Source organism: Hydractinia symbiolongicarpus, chromosome 8, assembly GCF_029227915.1.
Source record: "Hydractinia symbiolongicarpus strain clone_291-10 chromosome 8, HSymV2.1, whole genome shotgun sequence".
Classification (NCBI taxonomy): domain Eukaryota; kingdom Metazoa; phylum Cnidaria; class Hydrozoa; order Anthoathecata; family Hydractiniidae; genus Hydractinia; species Hydractinia symbiolongicarpus.
Window position 1 is genome coordinate 19,576,419 of NC_079882.1, and position 20,225 is coordinate 19,596,643.

The 20,225-nt window shown below is 32.4% G+C and overlaps 2 protein-coding genes across 3 annotated transcripts in view; both read right to left on the minus strand.

Annotated features, from left to right (window-relative positions):
• Positions 1–1,236: 1,236 nt before the first annotated feature.
• Positions 1,237–11,690, minus strand: LOC130655722 (cGMP-dependent protein kinase 1-like). 2 transcript variants are annotated; one of them, XM_057458505.1, is made up of 20 exons: positions 11,616–11,690; positions 11,102–11,470; positions 8,468–8,634; positions 7,865–7,978; positions 7,662–7,767; positions 7,199–7,262; positions 7,018–7,095; positions 6,833–6,927; positions 6,564–6,632; positions 6,377–6,478; positions 5,931–6,027; positions 5,680–5,816; positions 5,392–5,481; positions 4,991–5,090; positions 3,891–4,031; positions 3,504–3,691; positions 3,341–3,403; positions 3,090–3,156; positions 2,887–2,989; positions 1,237–2,343 (listed from the first exon to the last, which is right to left on the minus strand). In XM_057458505.1, the coding sequence occupies exons 2-19, from the start codon at positions 11,395–11,397 to the stop codon at positions 2,894–2,896; spliced, it is 2,070 nt and encodes a 689-aa protein (XP_057314488.1). In that variant the 5' UTR covers positions 11,398–11,470; positions 11,616–11,690; the 3' UTR covers positions 1,237–2,343; positions 2,887–2,893. The 2 variants fall into 2 exon arrangements, with proteins under 2 accessions (XP_057314488.1, XP_057314487.1); XM_057458504.1 differs by lacking the exon at positions 11,616–11,690 and having other exon boundaries at positions 11,102–11,609.
• Positions 11,691–12,726: 1,036 nt separating this feature from the next.
• Positions 12,727–20,225, minus strand: part of LOC130655720 (dynein axonemal heavy chain 1-like) — a 52,244-nt gene continuing 44,745 nt past the window's right edge. Inside the window, exons 64-73 of the mRNA XM_057458502.1 lie at positions 19,260–19,430; positions 18,470–18,649; positions 16,698–16,874; positions 16,428–16,598; positions 15,755–15,925; positions 14,871–14,975; positions 14,557–14,652; positions 14,047–14,157; positions 13,698–13,932; positions 12,727–12,991 (exon numbers count right to left, since the gene is read on the minus strand). Coding sequence (XP_057314485.1) covers positions 12,870–12,991; positions 13,698–13,932; positions 14,047–14,157; positions 14,557–14,652; positions 14,871–14,975; positions 15,755–15,925; positions 16,428–16,598; positions 16,698–16,874; positions 18,470–18,649; positions 19,260–19,430 — 1,539 coding nt within the window. The 3' untranslated portion in view covers positions 12,727–12,869. The remainder of the gene's footprint in view (positions 12,992–13,697; positions 13,933–14,046; positions 14,158–14,556; positions 14,653–14,870; positions 14,976–15,754; positions 15,926–16,427; positions 16,599–16,697; positions 16,875–18,469; positions 18,650–19,259; positions 19,431–20,225) is intronic.

The following is a 20,225-nucleotide window of genomic DNA, read 5'->3' on the forward strand; positions in this document are numbered from 1 at the left end:
TGAAGACGCAATCAAGAAATGTTGTGAAAATTATTAAAACAGTAAAAATTTCAATTGTCGCACCAGCTTAACTGAGCAAGTCAAAAGGTGGCCTTTTCAATTGGATACCGTAAAATACCGAAATCAAGCGCACCCGAATATAAGCGCACCAAATCCTTACCAAGATTTTATTCTTGTTTTTAAGCGCACCCTCAGATAAGCGTATAATAGGGAAAAAGAGATATAGAATACAATGTTTGTTTCACTTAAAATTTAAGAATTTTTTCTGCTTCTTTAATTTTGTTACGGATATAGTTTTTATGAATTTTTAAAGCATATATATAATATGTACACGCTAGTTTAATCCCTCCTCCACAGACCACGTGCCTTCAAGACGCTTTTCACCAGTATTTCATCCATAAAATTTGCCACTTTTCATCATTGGATACAAAGTCTTGGCCACAGCTTCTGGCACCTACAAGTTTTTTTACCGGCTTACAATACAACCTTCTGTTTCTTTTCGACCTTTGACAGTGCTTTAATAGCATTGTCGCTGTGAATGTTATCATCTCTGACACATTAATTCTCCATTCACAGTGTATTTTTAGTCACACACATGGTGTCCTTTAAGTTTCGATTTTATTTCAGCATCACATTACCCCGCCATTTTGTCAATGATTCAATGTTGTTCTGATATTTCTTCTGACAATTCAACAAGTGATGAAGATTAAGGAATATAAAATGTGCAAATTGATAAAAAAGAATATACATCATATACTCGTTTATAAGCGCACACGTGGATAAGCGCACACGTGGATAAGCGCACCCTTAGATAGGCGCATCGAAATCTTACTATCACCATTGATAAGCGCTGCGCTTGATTTCGGCATTTTACGGTATTTAGGAAGCTAAAAAATAAGAAACAGTTTTGTAAAATAAAAACTTCAGCAATATTGAGCGTCAACAAAAATTTTGTGTTGTAATTAAGAAAAGCGTCTCGTTACATACCAGTGTTTTTCTAAAATTTAAAAGCAGTAAATGCCTAAATTTAAAGACAAGGCAACATTTCCGGTATATAAGTTTCCTTTAATCTTTTTTCCTTTGATAAAAGTGGACGAGGTCCAACCAACCTGGCTAGCACAGGGAAGACGTATTTTGTAAAAGTTTTTAATTGGCTATTCGAGGACAAACTTAGTCCAAGGCAAACAAGCTGCAACTCAATTATTTTACAAGCAGGGGAAATAAAAAGTCAATTCATCTTTTAGTGTCGTCTTTTAAAAATAAAAAAGGGTGCGAAGACAGAGTTTTTCACAATCTAATCACAAAATGGATAAATAATAATGCTTTGAAGTTCATGAAGAGTTATAAAAGAGAGTTGTTTAAAATGTAAGCCTAGTTTGCATTGGAAGCTTCGTAACGACATGTTGGATCACGAAACAGTAATAAAAAAATCATTTTATATACACACAAAAATAAGAAAAAGAAAAAAATAATAATACCAAGGTTAATTTGTGCCATAGAGCGTCAAAAAGAAGAAAAGTAACAAAAGCTTGTTCTTTTGAAAAAGTAATGAATATAAAGCACTGTAATCACGTTCAGTCATGTCTAAAATTTGACAAAAAATCGAGGATCTTATATGTTCATGAATCTTCAATTGACAGTCGCATCGAATCGGCTAATAAAATTTCGTTATTGTTAGTTATGACATAAATTTCAAACTATATACTTAATTAAAACACGCTGTATAAATATGGATGCCATTAGACAAAAAAGAAAAACACTAGAAAAAAATGTTAAAGATTAATTAATACAGAATACTTGTCGCCTTTATTAGTTCTTTCATCAACTTCGGAAAAACCTATTCCTGTTTGAAGGGATACACTGGTAATTTTACACACAAACACACACAAACAAATAAACAAAAAACAGACACATTCACCAAAATCTATCCAGTATAAGATGTTGGGAAAGATCACTTTCTGACATCCCGACATGCGCTTGTTGGAAGATACCGTTCATATGAACGGACAGCATTCAGTTTGCGAGTTTACTAAACGTTCACAGTCCCTTTCAGAAGTTTTTTTAACAGGTAGACTACAACACGACAGGACTACACAAACTACACCACGATTCGTTCCAGCAAAACAAGTGCGCGCGGCAACATAAAACACTCATGTGAATTTCATGAATAGTCCTCGTTGGATTGTACAAGATTAAGAAAAAATCCATTCCCGAGGTGTCAACGTATAAATAATCGTGTGTAAATATATGTACTCTCTGCTACAGACGATCAACATCTATTATTGTACACAATCACAATAAACATGAAAACTCGACGTCGGACGTCACTGTTGGTGAATAACACTGAAAAAGAAATGCAGTTGAGTTAAGAAAAACAAAAACAAAGTAAATAAACAAACACATAAACAAAAAACGCAGAACAAACAAACAAACGCAGAAAAAACAAACAAACGCAGAACAAACAAACACAGAACAAACAAACACAGAACAAACAAACGCAGGACAAACAAAGTAAATAAACAAACACATAACAAACAAACACAGAACAAACAAACACAGAACAAACAAACGCAGAACAAACAAACACAGAACAAACAAACGCAGAACAAACAAAGTAAATAAACAAACACATAACAAATAAACGCAGAACAAACAAAAAAACGCAGAACAAACAAACAAACAAAAAAACGCAAACAAATACAAATACAAAACAAACAAACACAAAAACATAAAAAAGAACAAACAAAAAAACAAACAACAAACAAGCGAACAAATAAACACAAAAACAAAGAAGTAAACAGACAAACATAACAACGTATTTCCTACTTGTGGTTTGTTGTAAAAAACTGTGTAGTTGCTATTCTGCTAAAAATAGTAAAAACATACTTAAGGTCTAAAAGTCTTTATCCCATCCGGTCATGTCATCGGGAGGCACTTCGTCATCTTTCGGGTAGTCATCAAAATTTGATGCATCCGTGCTTGATTTAATCTAAGAAGAAGGAAAATGACGATGTTGCATAAACCTGCAAAGAACACACAAGAAAAAAAAAATATCACTTGGAGTTTCAACTTGAGTATTCAACTGATACCTTGGGTACAATTGGCGGTGCGAGTTTTCTGTTGCGTAGTCCATCCCAATTAAAGCCATCAAACCATCTAAATGAGAAATTTTTACCTGATTAGAGTCCTAGTTACAGTTTCGTTTGAAATACCGTGAGTATAAAACTCATGTAGAAACTCTTGCGCAGTTTAGGAGTTATGTACATATCTGTACACACACAGCATTTTAAAGGCACTTAAAAATTCGATTCATTTCTAGCCAAACAAACTAATCTCTTACTTATGTTTTTGAATATCTTTCAATCCATTCCTTTGATATCCTAATCTTTCCGACGGATTATCCCTAAGATGAAATTTTTGTTTTTGTACAGCGAGTAGTAAAATCAACAGAGGTCAAGTGGATATTCTCAACGAGAATTTATAAACCAGAAAGCGGAGCTTACTTGCACAGTTTCTTAATAAGATTATGAGCGTTTCTAGTGATCTTCCTTGGAAATTCAATCATGTCTATTCCTTTCAAAATAATGTTGTATGTCTTCATTGGATCAGAACCAGAAAACGGTGGACTACCGGTTAGTAATTCATACATTAAGATACCTAACGACCAATAATCAGCCGCGAAATCGTGACCCTAAAGAAATGATAGAAATTGCTATAAAACGTAGAATTCCAGTATAGCAGATATTTCGGATATTAGTGCATTTCCTCAGTTTATCAGTAATAGTTTTCCGATTGTAAATTTCATGGCGTTGTTGGTGTTCATACTACAATATTTTTAATTATAAACAACTAGCAAGAGATTTTATTCTGACTCAAACTGACAAAGGTACCTTGTTTAAAATAATCTCCGGTGCGACATATTCGGGAGTTCCACAAAACGTCCACGTTTTCCTGCCAAAACCAATTTTCTTTGCAAAACCAAAGTCGACTAATTTACAGTAACCCTTCTCATCTAACAATAGATTTTCAGGCTAAAAGTAGAAAACAATATATAAACAACCCTTTCTTAGGAAAGTAGTTAAAAATATTTTGCACGAGTATATTTTTCATATTGCTCCACCCCTATTTTGGACAATTACCTCAATGGTACTAATTTTTCGCGGATATTCGTTTTCGCTTTTTTCGCATTTTTTGCCAAATTCGCGAATATAATTCGTGAAATCTTTTCTCAAGAGTGAAAAAGAAGGAAAAAACACTGACATCAAAAGCATTATGTTCCATTTCAAGAAAATTTTCTGCGGGACGGAACGGATAGACACAGACAGGCGTACTTGAAATGTTTGCACCACGTGTGTGGAAAATCTTCCTTTCCGTTTCGTGGAAAAAGGGAAGTAGAACTTTCTTTGCGTTCTGTGCAGAAACGACAAGAAGAAAATTAGTTAGCTAATCATATTATTGTATTGTCGCGGAAATACCAGCGAAACGTTTTACAATCTTTTTTTTTTCGACTTGCAAAAATATCTACCACACTGGCCTAATTAAACTTTTATCAATAAACAACTATGTTATTGATTTGTGAAAACTCTCAGTTTTCGTCGATTTCTATACACAGGGCTCTAAATGATCTCAATAGAACTTTATTGTGAAAAACAACAATATAAGAAGTGACATTAAAACACGAATTATAGGCGCTGTGGAGACAACATCAACAAAACACCCCAAGACGAATACTGTTTATACATTATTAATATACCAGCGAAAAAAATATGATAAAATTAATTTAAATTTTTCAGTTTCTTTTCTCAAATTACAACTGACTTGAATTAATTTGAATGAGTACAATAACAGTTCCAATATGAAAAAAGCACTTCCTACTAATCCATCAAAAAAGTATGCACAAAAGATGGACTTGACGTTAGGACATAGCACAATGTTGTCAAAACAACACCTAGATGAAAAACCTACAAAAAAAGCAACACACATTACACACCTTCAAGTCTCTGTACACTATACCCTTTGAATGTAAGTACGAAAATGCTTCAATAACACAAGCTACGTAAAACCTAGTCGTTCCATCGTCGAAAGAACCTCTGAAACAAAAAAAAACACACAGTAGAATTAAAATGCACACTGTAAAACTGATGAGCAAGTTTCAAAACTGTGTGAAATCAGAAACATGATGAAAAAAATGAAATGCGAATATCTGCATTACGCGTTGGGCTGTTGTAACTGTTTTTTTTTAAGGCAATAGGGACCAGTATAACACAAGAAAAACATTCTTTAAAGAAACTAAACAGCTTAAAGTAAAAAAATACACAATCCAGTTATGATGGCACACTAATTCTGAAGTGCGAACAAGGTTGTTCAAATTAAAGAAGCCTTGTGACGTACCTATCTCTTAGAATTGTCCACAGTTCACCGCCTAAGCATACTTCTAACAACATGTATAAATATTTCCTATCTTTAAATGTTTTGTATAATCTAAATAGAGAAAACAATAACATTTTTTTTGAATCTATATTCATGTAATTTAATGGCGAGCTTTTTCTGTTATCGTATTATTTCTTTAGTTGCTAAAAACCACTGCATGGCCTTTCAACCTTTCTGCTATCCCCCCAACCTCCCCGCAAAAAGACACAGTAGATGTATCTGACTGGAAAAAATATCTGGTTGACTTACCTTACTATAAACTGACAGTGTGCTTCGGACATAATACGTTTTTCTGACATAATATGATCTTGTTGTCTAGTCTCTACAATGTGTTTCTTTTTTAACTGTTTTAAGGCGAAGGTTCTCTTGTCTGTAGCTAATTGAACCTGGATAGAAATGAAGAAATAATAATAAACACAACAGGAATAGATGTAGAGACAACAGAAAGTATTTATTTTTATTTTTTAAGGAAAAAAAAATAAATATCAGTTGGAACATACTAATTCTACACGACCAAATCCACCAACACCAAGAGTTGCAGTGACTGTCAAATGTTCTAACTTAACATTTGCAAACTCATCATTCTCTTTTATTAATCTAAAATCAAATAGCTATCACGTCAAAAAGTACATTAAGTTTGACAATTTCAACAAAATTAGTTCCTGTAACGAGTTTAGAAAAATTCGCTATTCGTGAAATTCTCGAAAATTTGGGATTTTTTTTTCTGTTTTTTGAAATATGTTGACATTCACAAAATAAGATGTAGATCTCAACATCAGCAGTTTTTGTCACCTGGAAAAATGATATAAATTAAGGGAAATCTTAACGAAATTTAACTCTTGCAATTTATTTTAGGGGACTTGCTATAACTTTGCAAAATTAGTGAAGGTATTCTTAAATAAAAATGCTTTGGTAACGTTTAAAACCTGCTTAAAAAATGACTTACGTTGGTGATTTAGGATCAACACTCATCTTCTTTTTACCACTGCCATCACCATACATATCCTTTTTGATATCACTCAAGTTCTCAATGAACATTGAGAAAGACCTAAGGATAAACAAATTAAGTAGAAATATCAAAATGAAATTGTTTAAGAAGAAAAGTCATACAAAACAGTCATTCAATCACTTACTCTCTGTCCACTACCAAACAATCACAACCGCCTTTTCCTGCAATGACGTTTGCTGTTCTCAAATCCTCACTATGGTGAATAAAAAAATGTTCGAATTTATATTAAATTAAAATACATTATCAGCTCAAGTCAATTTGGTTATTTCATTATAACAACCAGAAAACGTTGCATACAGTGGTAATAGGTTGATGTCCATAATCATGATGAAGTAATGCACACAAAAAAATAAATATTAGTATTTTTAATGTAGGACCTAAAAGATTCCTTACCCAAGTAAGGCTTTTTCTCCAAAGTAAGCTCCTTTAGAAAGAGATCTTACAAACTGTGGTTCACTATGAACAGATGCTCTTTGTGTAATGTCAACCTAGTACGAGCAATATAAAAAATAACCTACTAAGCCTGAAAATCAGGTGAATAAAGTTTCGCATGTAAAATTACAAAAAAATAATCTTACATTTCCTTTCCTTAAGATAAAGAAAGTGTCTCCTCTGGCACCTTGACGGATGATATACTCGCCTTCTTCATAAAATGCCTGCAAATAATTTAAATAAAAAATACATTTTTTAAAAAAACATCTTACATTAAAACTTAGACGTATAATAAAAATTAAGTAGAAATAAAAAATGTATATATACCTCTTCTAACACATCAGCAATCTTTGCAAGTGCATCATTAGGAATATCTCGTAACACAGGGACACTATAAATCATAATTGTTAATAATTCATCACATTTACTACTTGTTTTGTGTGCATAAACTTTTACAGCATGTATTAATCAAAAAACGTTGCTTGACAAAAAAACAATGAAAACTAAAACCAAAACAGATAATCTTGCATTCTGTGAATTCTCAATCAGGTGCCCCTTTAATTAACTGCCCAGCCCTACACCTTTAGAAACAAGTGTTTATAAAAACAACAAGTATATAGGTTTTCTTCTGCAATATTTCAAATTGCATAGGTGCCCTCTTAAGGCTCAAAAAATAAATCCAGCCTCGCTTAAATGAGGATATTATATAAAACAGATTTATTTCCATAAAAATTAAATTGACTTAAAAACCTAGTGAAGCATACACACTTTTATAGAATGAAATTAAAACCTTTTTAAGAAGTCCATGTATTCTTGTTGTCTTTCCATTCCAGTTTTCATCATAATAGTTTGAAATCCTTGTCTGTCAATGGCCCATAATTTTGAAGTAGTATTGGCTGTGATATAGAAAGATATTTCCTAAATATACTTACTCTGAAAGAAAGCCGCTATAGTTGGCACAATCAGAAAACTATAAAAAAATATAAAAATTACCTCGAACTGTTGCAGTTCTGGTGCAGTTGTAAAGAATTGCCAATTCTCCAAAAGCTTTTCCACTTGACATTTCACCCAAAACTTTGCCATCTTTTGTAACTTCACATTTTCCATCTAAGTTAAAAGCATCAAAAAATATGAATATATACTACATATATATCACATATTGTGTAATAAAGAGACTAAATATTTACCCTAGTCTTAATTTTAAAAGTTGAAGATAATGTCAAACAGACCTTAAAATATATTTTGAATCACAAGGAGATGCTGTCCAACATAACTGCAATTTATTTAAGACAAAAATATTTTCATACTGGATGTTTTAAATTACATACTAATGTTCTAAATAGATACAAAAAATTGTAAATAATCAACCTTAAGATATGAAAAAGCCTACAAGACTAAGTCCAGTGATGTTTTACAACAACAACAACAAAAACTAAAACAAAAACTAAAACAGTATGCATAAATTCCTTAATATCTTCATATTCTCTACATCACAATATTGATTCTTTTATGTCAGACAAAGTCCATTCAATGATAATGGCTATTGACTTTAAAAATATGGTAAAACACTTTCTTTAACAGATCAATATAATTTACCTTCAATAACATACAGATGTTGTCCAGGTTCTCCTTCTCTGATTATGTATTCTCCCTTCTTAAAGTCTTTGGAGTACATAACTTCGACCAGTTCTCGTACTTGGGATTGCTCCAAATTAGTAAGAAAGTCATTGTCCTTGATAGCTGCACGGATAATATCTTTGGATCTATGAAAAAAGTATTAATTGATGGAACAACACACTTGTAATGAACTACAAGGTGACTATTTTTGAAAATTAAAACCGAGAATTTTTTCGTCCATTTACCAGGAAAGATTTAGATAGACACAAACAGAAATTTCAATGAGTAAAAATTTAACAGTTCTATTGACTCAAAAAAATTAGTTTTATTGTACTGATTTTTATGATTAATAAAAACCCTTTTCTATAAGCAAATTATGTTATCCAAGGTCCCTTTTCAAAAAGTAAAACACTTATAGTTATTAGAAAAGCCATACCGAAAATATAAAAAAATTGGTGTGTTATAATTTTTGTAATTAGCTAAAAGCATTCCATGAACAACCTTCTACAATATTAAAAACAAATTAAGTCTAATTAGAGCATGTGGCTATAACTTAACCTTGAGCTAAGCTTGTAATACAATTTTTTGCATTAATTGAGAAAATAGGCATTTATAAATTTAAGATTAATGATTCCAACTTTAATCAACACACAAATTGCTTAATTTAGAAGGGTGCAGGTTTTTGGAAAATTAGTACTGTAACTCATTTTGTATGTTTTAGCAAGCCCACTATATCATCAAGTTAATTTTTTGTGACCTATTTGTAATACTGTTAAATTAAGAAGAAATAGCAATGACCCCCAGTGGAAACAATCCACTAACTATAGGTTTTTGTGATTTTCTGGGCTAGCCACTTTAAATATTTATTATCTGGTCAGAGTACCAATTGGTAGGTAGTAATTCACAAATCGAAATGCCGTCCTTAAAGAATCATTCTATACAGAAAATGTTAAAAGTTTGAATCCCATTTCTTCATAATTATTTGTATCACCTATTTCTATAATGGTTACTGCAATCATTATCAAGGGATCATCGATAGCAAGTGGCCTACAGTACTAACCCTGGTGGAGATTTTGTTCTAATACTGTTGATTTAAAATTTTTAATTCGAAAAGTCTACAATGTATTCTGATCACAGTTTAATCACAACACATTGTCTTCAGATTGGCCTAAAGTGGTGAAGTGACGAATAATACAAATTTATTCTCAGCAGAACGAAAATGAATAAAAAGAAAAACAGAAACCAATCAAAAGAATGAAATTATTAAATGTTAACTAATAGGGTTTCGATTACACTTTCTTTCAACATTCATTTTTAATTATTTGAATCTTATTATTTGAACTAAATTCATTGTTGTTTGAGCTGACCGTTAAATATTTAACATTTTCCAATTCGGCATCTTTTAAAGTTTACAAGAAATGAACCACACTTATCAAGCATTATTAACACATAAAAATTGAAAAATAAGAAGAAAAATTCACAGCTGTATCTAAAAACATTACATTTCATACATGTTTAACATAAGAAAAAGTCTTTATTCTTTGCTGAAAGGATCCATGGAATAAGTTTTTTAAAGTTATAAACACAAAACCTAGCAACAAAATTTTTTTAAAAAATACATAAATTGAGAAAATACTATATATTAGTTGAGTTTTTGCTGAAAAAAAAATACTTATTATTATTATATTATTATTAGGGATGAATAAAATCTATTGTACTATAGCAAGGACATGACAATAGTTGTTACTAAGCAGTTTGATTTAAAAAAACATTTTCATTCAGTTGTTTATGTTTTCACGTTGTCTGTACTTTTTGCTGCATTTTATTATTACAAGTTTATCACTTTCTGCATAAATATACTCAAAAATATTTATGTTAATGTTTCCATGGCATTATTTTGCATAATCACATGTTAGTGTTTAGGAAATAAATACGCACACCACAAAAAGAAAATAGTGTGTTTACCAAAACACTGTCTTGGGATCTTTTGTTTCTAAGGAATCTATGCATTTCTTATATAATAGCCATTTAACCCTATACTTACAATGTCTAAAAATCTGCAAACTTTTGATTTTAAACATTGTCAAGTCATTTAACATTACAAGTTTTTTAAAACCACAATAATTGAGCCTGTGAATATTTATGTCTTCAAAGATATGTCTCCATGTTTATGGCTTTTCAAATACAAAAGAGAAAATCCGGAAAATTCCAGCCTAAGTGTATTGCATAAGTTTGATGACGAAAAATAATCGCAGTATCAAAAGCAAGCCTTTTAGAAGGTATTCGATTCCGATGTATGTAGCGAAGTAAACTTTCTTAACATTCTAATGAATGTTCAAGTTAGAAGATTACTTCAACTTCAACTAGCTAGCTGGTCATATCTGATGAAGGGCTATTATTTTACTCCTTCGGACTTGTAATTAAAAGGCTTTTAACTTGCTAAGTAACTGTAGCTAGCTATATTTTTCATAATATTTTACTCTAAAAGAACATAAATAAACATCTTATTTCTCACTGTAGAAGATTTGACGTGATATAAAGTTATCTGACAATGTGAGAGAGACAACTTGTGAGATGTAAAAAGTAGCCACTAGTTTAGCCAGCTATACTTACTTGGAGGATTTAGAATGTCTTTTTAACTGTTGAGCATTTAAAGCTTGTGACTTAGCTAAGATACTCTGTGGTTCCGCAGATATACCTTGTAAACGTTGTCGTGTTTTGTTTGCCGCCGTAGTAGTAGTAGTAGGTTGCAATACAGATCGATATTTATCAAGTTCACGATTTAAATTTCGTATAGTTTCATCTTTCTTTTTAAGCTCTTGTTCAAGAATAGATATCCTAGAATCTTTCGTCTTAATTTCATTGTCTTTTTGCTGTAAAGCCTGTTGTAAGTCCTTTAAACTCCCCATCGCTGTATTACTATCGCCACTTCCACCACCACCACCACCGCTGGTGACTGACCCCGACGAAGAAGAGCTGGAGCTATGATGGAAAAACTTGAACATCAATTCGGCTGTCTCATAACAAATCCGCAAATTCCTGTTAACAAGTACACTCGGTTCTAGTTGATTAGACAAGAAGATAGTTCAAATAACTTATTTATAAAGATAATATAAACTATTTTTACATTCTCTCTTCACAGGGTGTGGATAAAACTTTTGTGTTTATTCAAGATGGCCGCTTTAAATAGAAGTGAATTCGGGCCGATCATACTAAAAATGTTTGTTATAAATACATTAGCTTATGAAAAGCTGAAAACTTCTTTTGTTGCTTTTATATATTCCTGCTCATACTTTATGCAAACAAGTTACTACAAAATTAAAAAAAATTTTTTAAAAATTATCGTTTCTTAATCTGTATTGCAATACGTAAAAAAAGAGTGATATTTTTCGATTAGAGTCCAACTTGATAAAGAGCAACATTTTGATCAACATTATTCCCGGCTTTTTGACAGAAATGTTATAGAAGTGATTGAAGCGTTCTATTTCAATTGTTTTTAATAAAATATGTTTTGAAGTAATAAAGAAAACGAATTAAACGGGTGTTTTGACATTTCAAAATATGACAATAAATATTCGTGCAACATAAAGCCAAAATGTACAAATCTAAAACTTGATTTTAATTAAGGCCTATGAAAACAAAAACAAATCGTATGTCCGCTTCCTAACTGATGTTTATTTTTTAGTAGCATTTTAATAATTTATTTCTTTTCTTTCCCTTCTTTTGCCTCTTCTTTGTTGATTGATTCGGTGCCTTTCCATATAACTTAACCATAGAGTTGTAGCAACAAAGAATACTAGAAATGTGAGCAAAAATAAATTGTAACAAAATTAATCCTTCAAATGATTACCTAAAAATGCCTCATATTTCTGTTTTAAAATTAATCCTGTCAAAACTTTTTATTGCGTAGCAAAAATTTGCGTGCCATCCGCAACACAGCTGCATTACGACTTGCAGGAACAAAAACAAAAGAAACCAAAGTTGAATCAATTAACTAATTTATTTCCAATAACCTCAAAAAAGTCGTTAAGATAATTTACAAATATGATACTATGTTTAAGAACAATATTGAGCTTACCGAAACTCTTTCAAGAATGCGATATTATTTAATCACAACTGAAAGCTATCTGCGTTCCTGCTTGCATTAAAAACTTCGATCTCTACTATTTCTTATCTAACGTTTGTTTGTTATGGATGTTATTTTTTCAACGAGAACAATGACTTTTCAAAAGAGGATATCAAATTTCATTGGCGTTTATGTAAACTTCAAATCAATCAAAACACAACAAAAACATATTTACAGTTTTACTGATTATAATATAGCTATACAAAAATAAATTATATTTGAAAATATTTGAAAGAATATTTACAGTTTCTAGGTTTAAAAATCTAGTGCACACATTAAAGCCACACCCTGTTTGATCCAATACGGTTGCGATTTTCCTGTCGGTAGTTCGACTGGAAGTACAAAGTTCGTTGAATGGCCAGTAGTAGAAAGTGTGCCTGAGAAAAATAATAGCAAAGTTTAAGTAGAAAAAATAACAGCGAAAAAATTATTACGGCGTAAGGTGGCCTGAAGCGTTTTCTAAAAATAGGGGGCCTGATGTCGGGGATATACTTAAATAACAACATTTTCTCTGCAGAAAACACACAGATGCGAATCCTTTAACGTATTGTTAACGAGCAAACACAAATTCGTGTTTCAGATCATAGAATCAAAAAGTTCACAAATATTTGTTTTCTAAATATTAAACAAATCAGTTTGTTAAACAATAATTTTTGTTTTGCTTGCCAGCTTGGTGAAAAAACAAATAAAAAAGCGGGAAAAATGTTTGAAATTTGTGTCATTAAATTTTAGATTTGTTAACAAATGTTTCTTGTGGAGGAAAGCAAACACGTCTGAAAGACTTGGTATCAAAACAAACACGCATCATTGTCGGCAGACGATCCAGTGAACATGTAAACATAAAGTAAGACACGAGGTCGAATCAACAAGGACTTTTATGTTTTTCTTATATATGAATAAATCAAGGTCTTTCTAAGTTTAAAGAAGACTATCTGAAAAATTATTAAAGCCGAACCCAATGCAATTTATCGATTTAATTTTTTAATTTTCTTAATACTTTGCGAATTATCTGTTAAAAGTACCCTCTTGTTTCTTCTCAACGAGTTTCTCATGAAAAAAAATCCCACCAATTGATTTGTTTACCTGCTCGCGTCAGCGTTTTATACACAGGACATTCGTAAATACCAGTAATTGGTTTTACTCTATTTGGAGAAGGTTTTAGCCATATAACCGGCATATCCGTGTATAACTCCTTCGCTCGACTTTCGGCCAACTCGTGAGTGGTGTAACACCATCTTGCGCCCTCCAAGAATAAACCAGTAATATAGCAACCAGTTTCTGGTCTGTCTTTTATTTTATCAGCAGACTGCTTCATTACCTATAAAATATTCACACAGTTTAATACTAAAGAAACGTTAAGTACACTGGCGGTGCACACTGGTGACTATAAAAATATGTAAAGCTGTTGTGCTACTCGTCTTATTCATAATACCTCGAAATCGAATGTTATAGTATCAATAGAAATAGTCGCAGCTCTCGCGAAATTCTGTAACGTTCCAGTGAGAAAACCTTGCGGAAAAAAGAAGCCAGATATCCAAAACACCTAAAAGAAAATACACATATCAATACGGCTCTTGAATCTTCTATGCTTCGTATTTATTTACGTCAAGTTACCGATCTATACGCCCACTCTTAATGTACATAACCTTCCTCTCAATTAAAAAAACCGGCGAAGAAAAGTTTACTCAATATCCAGTTCTAAATAAATATTTTTTATATATTATCGTACCTCTAATAACCACCCCGGACGCCTATTAGAGGGGAGCGCTTATACAATTAACTTTGAATTTAGGGGAGTGATTTTTAGAGGGGTGCTAAAAAGAGGAAATAGGATATATTAACATTATTATATCGGAAATTAGCCATTTTACTAATTGATAGGTTAGAGATCAGGAGGTGTAATATTGATTTTGAAAACACCATACTTTTCAAATATACTTACCGGTGGTATGCCATTATCTATCCAATCTTGAATAAACCTGACGCGAGCGATCAAATCTGTGACCCAAGAAGCCAAAGGTTTTAGTGAAGGGTATGCCTACAATAACATAACAGATCAATAAGAAAATACAAATGATCGCGTGTTTGTTTTTGTTCTCCGTTACATGATCGACGAGTTCTGACAAGCAAAATAATTCTTTCATAACACTTTATTAATTTCATTGTTTTAGCATCCGACGTAACAAAATACTACCGGAATCATAAAAATAAAATAATAAATCAGGGAATATATATCTACCTTGCTAATATGCTTACCTTTCCAGCCCAAATACCGGGTACTTGATTATTGAACAAGCTGTTCGCCATCATTTCCAGTTGCTCAGACATCACAACCAATCCCTTTAAAGCTTTTAATAAATCCTGTAGGAAAGAGAATGAAGTCAAATATAGATTTAATTACCGGGCGAGGTGTTGCAAATATTTCTAATTAGAAAGATCTACCGATGACTCGGTATTTCGAGCAACAAAGGTATGAAGGTAACATACTTGTGTTAAGGACCCTGAAAACTTAAGGCCTTGAGTGAGGCCAACTCTACACCCTCTTGGATTCACAGTCAACCAAAGTATAAAACTTCTATTCGGTAAAATTCGAAAATGTCGCTTGAGAAATATTTACCCTGAAGTCACCCCGAAATGATATTCAATATGTAGTGAAACATCTTGTAAACAGTGGAATGCGGTGAGAAGTTTCATTTCGCCTAAATTTCACCGTAATCTGATGTAAGCAGCCTCTTAAAAAATTTTAAATTATAAGCACCCCGACCGGCTAAACGAATATACGTTTATGTGGTAACTTAAGAGGGGCGCTCTTATTTGAATTTGAGCAAGCATAATAGAAATTTAGAAAAACATTCACACGTACATTAAGAAAGCACGGCTCCACTTTGTTCTTGTTTTAAGCAAAAGAGAGATTGAAAACTGCAGGCAAATCAATTTTTTTTATTTAGCACCCGGGTGGAATAAGCACCCTGCTAAGAACGATTTTTCAAATAAACGCTCCAGGCGATGAATCAAGCATTCACGATAAGCAACTCCTTCAGGTCTGCAGACTAACAAATCTTACGAAAATGATTAGGGTGAAAGTTTTCACTTATAAAACAAACAGAAGCAAGAAAATTCAAAAATAAATAAATAAATACCATTAAAGTGCTTTTTACGGTGGTGAGGAGCTTGTTGTAACGTGTCACTTCTTGCGCTAACACAGTATTCATGGATTCTTCATATTTTACTGGATATTTTGTCATCACATCTTCAATAGAAATAGCATCTGGGACTTGTGTTAAAATAACATTAGCCGTTTCTTCCATGATCTAAAAAATAGACCATGCGAATAAGTTGAGGTTTTCTTACTTTCCTGACTGGATGATATAATTGGTTGACATTAAGGTCCGACGTATTAGAAATTATATTTTCACAGACTAGTATCAAAATCATAAAATAGTGGCTTTAAATTATTTTTCGTGCAATTTAATTAGGTTATTCTGAACAGGAGAACTTAAAATGAATTGATTAGCCAACAAATAATTATACTTCAACTAGGAAACGGTTCTAGTCAACTTTTCTTTAATCAAAAAAGATCTGCAGTGATATTTCTGATGCATAACTGAAAATTTAGTTTTGAAAACAACTGGCTGTAAATGTGTCAATATGCAAGAAGACATTGGATACAAATTACTAAAAGTCAAATCTGGCTACTTTAATAATAACCGGTTTAAGAGCACCTGACTTTATATTAACGTGTTTCTTTACGAAATGCGTGTAGTTTTAAACAATAGATGTACACAAAAGATATCGTGAAAATTTAAAAGTAACCTCTTCCCTTGAACGACCAGAACTTGAAGAAGATTTGGGCTGTAGTTGAAGTATACCATTCAATAAAGAAAACGTTTCGTTCTGAGCAAACGTTATGTTCGCGTTGTCGTGCAACCCGAAAATTTCGGGAGTATCGTTGATGGGTAGACCACGAATATAATCCATGTACGTCTATATTACATAAAAAAGTTTATTAACATATTATAATCACTAAAACAGCGAAAAAAATTTGTATTTCAAATAATTATTTCTGCAAAAGCCTCTACGTACCAGATGGTCTGAGTTCGCTTTTAGCTGTCTGTAAATACCGGAAGACGAAAACACGTGATTTGGGTCCAGGACTTTGGGATGGTAGAAATCTTCAAGAACAGTCATAATACATCTTCGATCCCAATCGTCTGTGACACGGCCACCGTAGTTAATGTGACCAGCCGTGTATTTTAAAACCTGAATCACAATAAGACGGCTAGTTGAGATCAGTTTGGCAGAATCAGTTTATAGCTACTCCTTTACTTACAAATTTATATTAATACACCTACACAATGACGTGATCCAAAATTTTATAATGTTTTTGTGCTCTTCAAATAAGGATATTCAGATATTAATAATCTGGTTGGATTTATTTTAGATTTAAAAAAAATAATTATTTTAAAAAACGAGGCTATTCTTAGGAAGCTCCGCTATATGAAGGGTTTGACTGTAACTTTGAGCACGGAATTTAGGCACTTGACGAATAAAAATATTTAAGAAATTAGGTAATTTTTGCTAAGGAACTTAGGGATGAGAATTATTTTTATACTATTTACCACTTTAATTGAGTTTGGCATAATTAGGAAATTCGGGAAACGTCTGTTGTTAGGCGGCATTGCATTTTTGTCCTCTTCGCCCCTCCACACATCAGACACGACAATGAAGTACATATTTTCGCATCTCCGTTATAGCAACAGAATAGACAAGCACTAGCCACACAGCCAGGTTTAAGCAAATTCAAACAATTTCAAGATTTTTTTAATGGATTGACGTCACGTGAGTTGAGTTACGTGAGAATACTTCACAGAAACAAAAAGAACAAAGAAAAAACGACATGTCTAAGGACCCCAGCAAAAATATGACAACAAAATTTGGTCCGAAGGAGTAATTTTTTTCAGGAATTTCGCAAAGTTAATTTTCGCGAATTCTACTTCTGGAAGAAATTTTACAGAAAAAACTTTCGCGAATTTTTCAATTTAGGAACAAATACTTTCGCAAATGACAATGATTTTCAATGAAAAAAAAAATCGATAGACTGAAAATCAAGTGTGAAGTCATGATAAATACGCGGTTAACAATGCTTCAAACAAGACTGACAACACGCTTAGAATTGGTTCACAATATATATACTGAACCAGTAGAAGAAAAATTGATGGGGAAACTTATTTTCAATTTTGTGATGACACTCCATCCGTTAACTAGCACGCCCGCCACACCGTTGAAGAAAAACAAGAGAAAGAAAAAATAGTGGGAGCAGAGATATTCGTGTAATTTTTTTGAGCGGTAAGAAAAAGAAGAGAGTCCAGCAAGAAAATTGTATTGTTATGGTGTAATTCTTGATATAAGAAAACAATCAAATATTATGTAGAAAAAATTCACCAAATTATTGTCTCACTCTTCTCTTCGTTTTTTGTCTTGACATTTGAAATTTCTGATACGAAGATATTCAAACCCTTTCGCTTTTAGATTTTTAGCTGATTCCCTCACATTGAATCGGGTTTTGGAGCCATTTTTAGAGTTTCTTAGAGCCATTTTTCGGGCTTATAATTTTTTCGTTGTGATTCTATGATTTCTACCCTTGTCCTCGCAGTCCTCGTTATTTAAGAGTTTCAGGTTAAATTTCTTACCGGGCAGAAATTTTCGCAAAAAAAGGCGAAAATCGCGAAAATTTCCGCCCTTAAGTAATAAATGCTATATTAGGAAGGATTTCTGAGCCTGAGCAGAATTTAGGTGTTTTTATAGAAAAAAAGAGACAACCGCCACGTACAAACATAAAGACCAAAATATTTTACCTTGTAAGGGATGTCCGGATACTCGTCAAGGAACATGCCCAACTGACTGATACAAATTTGTATATCACCTTCAGTGAATTCGTACGGAATGTTAAAACCCAACGGGCCGTACTTTCGTCTCTCTATAGCGCTCCCATGAAAAAGACACAATGAGAAAAGTAGCGATTTGAACTCGCTCGTCTAAAGGTAATATGTGAGGAGGTTATGTAAATCGATAAAGAGTACGACCTCAAGGACTGTCAGGAAGGGATATTTTTCTTTTCTCTTTAGTCTACACCATAGCATTATTCTGTTTTTCCATCCATCTGTGAGTGAAAATGATAGCCAAAATCTCGATTGTATAAAGGATACACTAGTTACACACGATTGGCCAAAAAATTTGCAACAATAAATAGAGAAATGGTCATATTCCTCCATTTCCCAATTTTTTCCATAAAATAATAAAAATCCCATGTTTTTTTTAATTCCGGAATAAACACTAGGACTTCAAACCCAGCCTTCGACACCAGGTCTCTCGACTAATCCGGCTATAATATCCTAAGCAGAAGCAGAATTCACTCCATAATAGCTAAGGCAAAAGGTTGCTATGGGACACACATTAAAACGAGAGAGTTGGGAATGTTATACAATTATAATAGCACTGTAATGACACAGAAGGAAATTTGTATAAAGATTTTTTTAATCATCTAATTGCCACCATATTTATTACTTAACTAGGTAATTATAATACTGCAACAAAGATGATTTACGAGATAACAAACATAAATGAAATAACAAAAATAATTATTACCTTGTTACATGTTAGAAAAAAGTCATCGTTCAAACCCACGTAGGATTTCAGTAAATTTGCTTTAATTCCCTTGGGAGGTTCCACTGTCATTTTTGAGCTGTTCTGCAAGATCGAGACAGGGAATCTTGGACTAGGCATACTTGTGGCCCACAGTCTAAAATCTCTATGTACCTACACAATGGAAAATAGTTATTTTGATTTTAAACTTATTTATTATTAAAAAAACAATCTCCCTGCAACGTGACAATCATGTGGGCTAAATTACTGAAAAGAGGTTAGGGCGTAATTTTTCATTTCAGGACAGTCCTTAAAAAAAAACTGCTACAGGGGAAGCGAGGTAGAATATATGTTATGGGGAATATAATCAATTGGAAATTATACATATTTCCCGCGTATTATGTATAAAAGTTCCGTTAATGTTATTATGCATAATAACAGGTTAATATGCATAATTCCTAAAGTTATTACAATCCCTGTTAGATTATATATCAAACTGGGCTACTCCCAGCGTAGGTTTATGAAGGGATATAGCATCCAAGAAAACAACACCAGGGTGAAATTTTAATACAAATATTTTTATAAGAAAATCGAACTTCATGAAAGCCTGCGGTTATTTTTTCGGAAATTTTTGTATATTTATTTTAAAGTCTAAAAATGCTATTAAGGCGTCCTTGGAACTAACAAACAAATGAACAGTTTTTTGAAATTTGGAGTTCCTACATATGAAGTTAAATAATAGCCTGTTCTTAACTCGTTCAAAATTTTTGGACCATGGAAATCTTAGGAGGTTTGTCCTTACAAGATACATGTTCTTATTTCTAGTGTTCTCAAACTCCTCACTGTAACTGTATTTTGCGTGGTTAAAAAAACTTGTTTCACTTGTACACATGAGCCATATGTTTAAATTTAATATGAAAACCACTTGGTCAGGAACTCAAAAGTAAAAACAAAACAGAAATGACTCAA

Coding starts and splice junctions, on each gene's coding strand:
- LOC130655722 (XM_057458504.1), bottom strand. CDS start 11,493: ATGTTCAAGTTTTTCCATCATAGCTCCAGCTCTTCTTCGTCGGGGTCA. Junction 7,979..8,467: donor ACATCTGTATGTTATTGAAG/GTAAATTATATT, acceptor CTTTTAACTTAG/ATGGAAAATGTGAAGTTACA. Junction 6,028..6,376: donor GTTGATCCTAAATCACCAAC/GTAAGTCATTTT, acceptor ATTTGATTTTAG/ATTAATAAAAGAGAATGATG.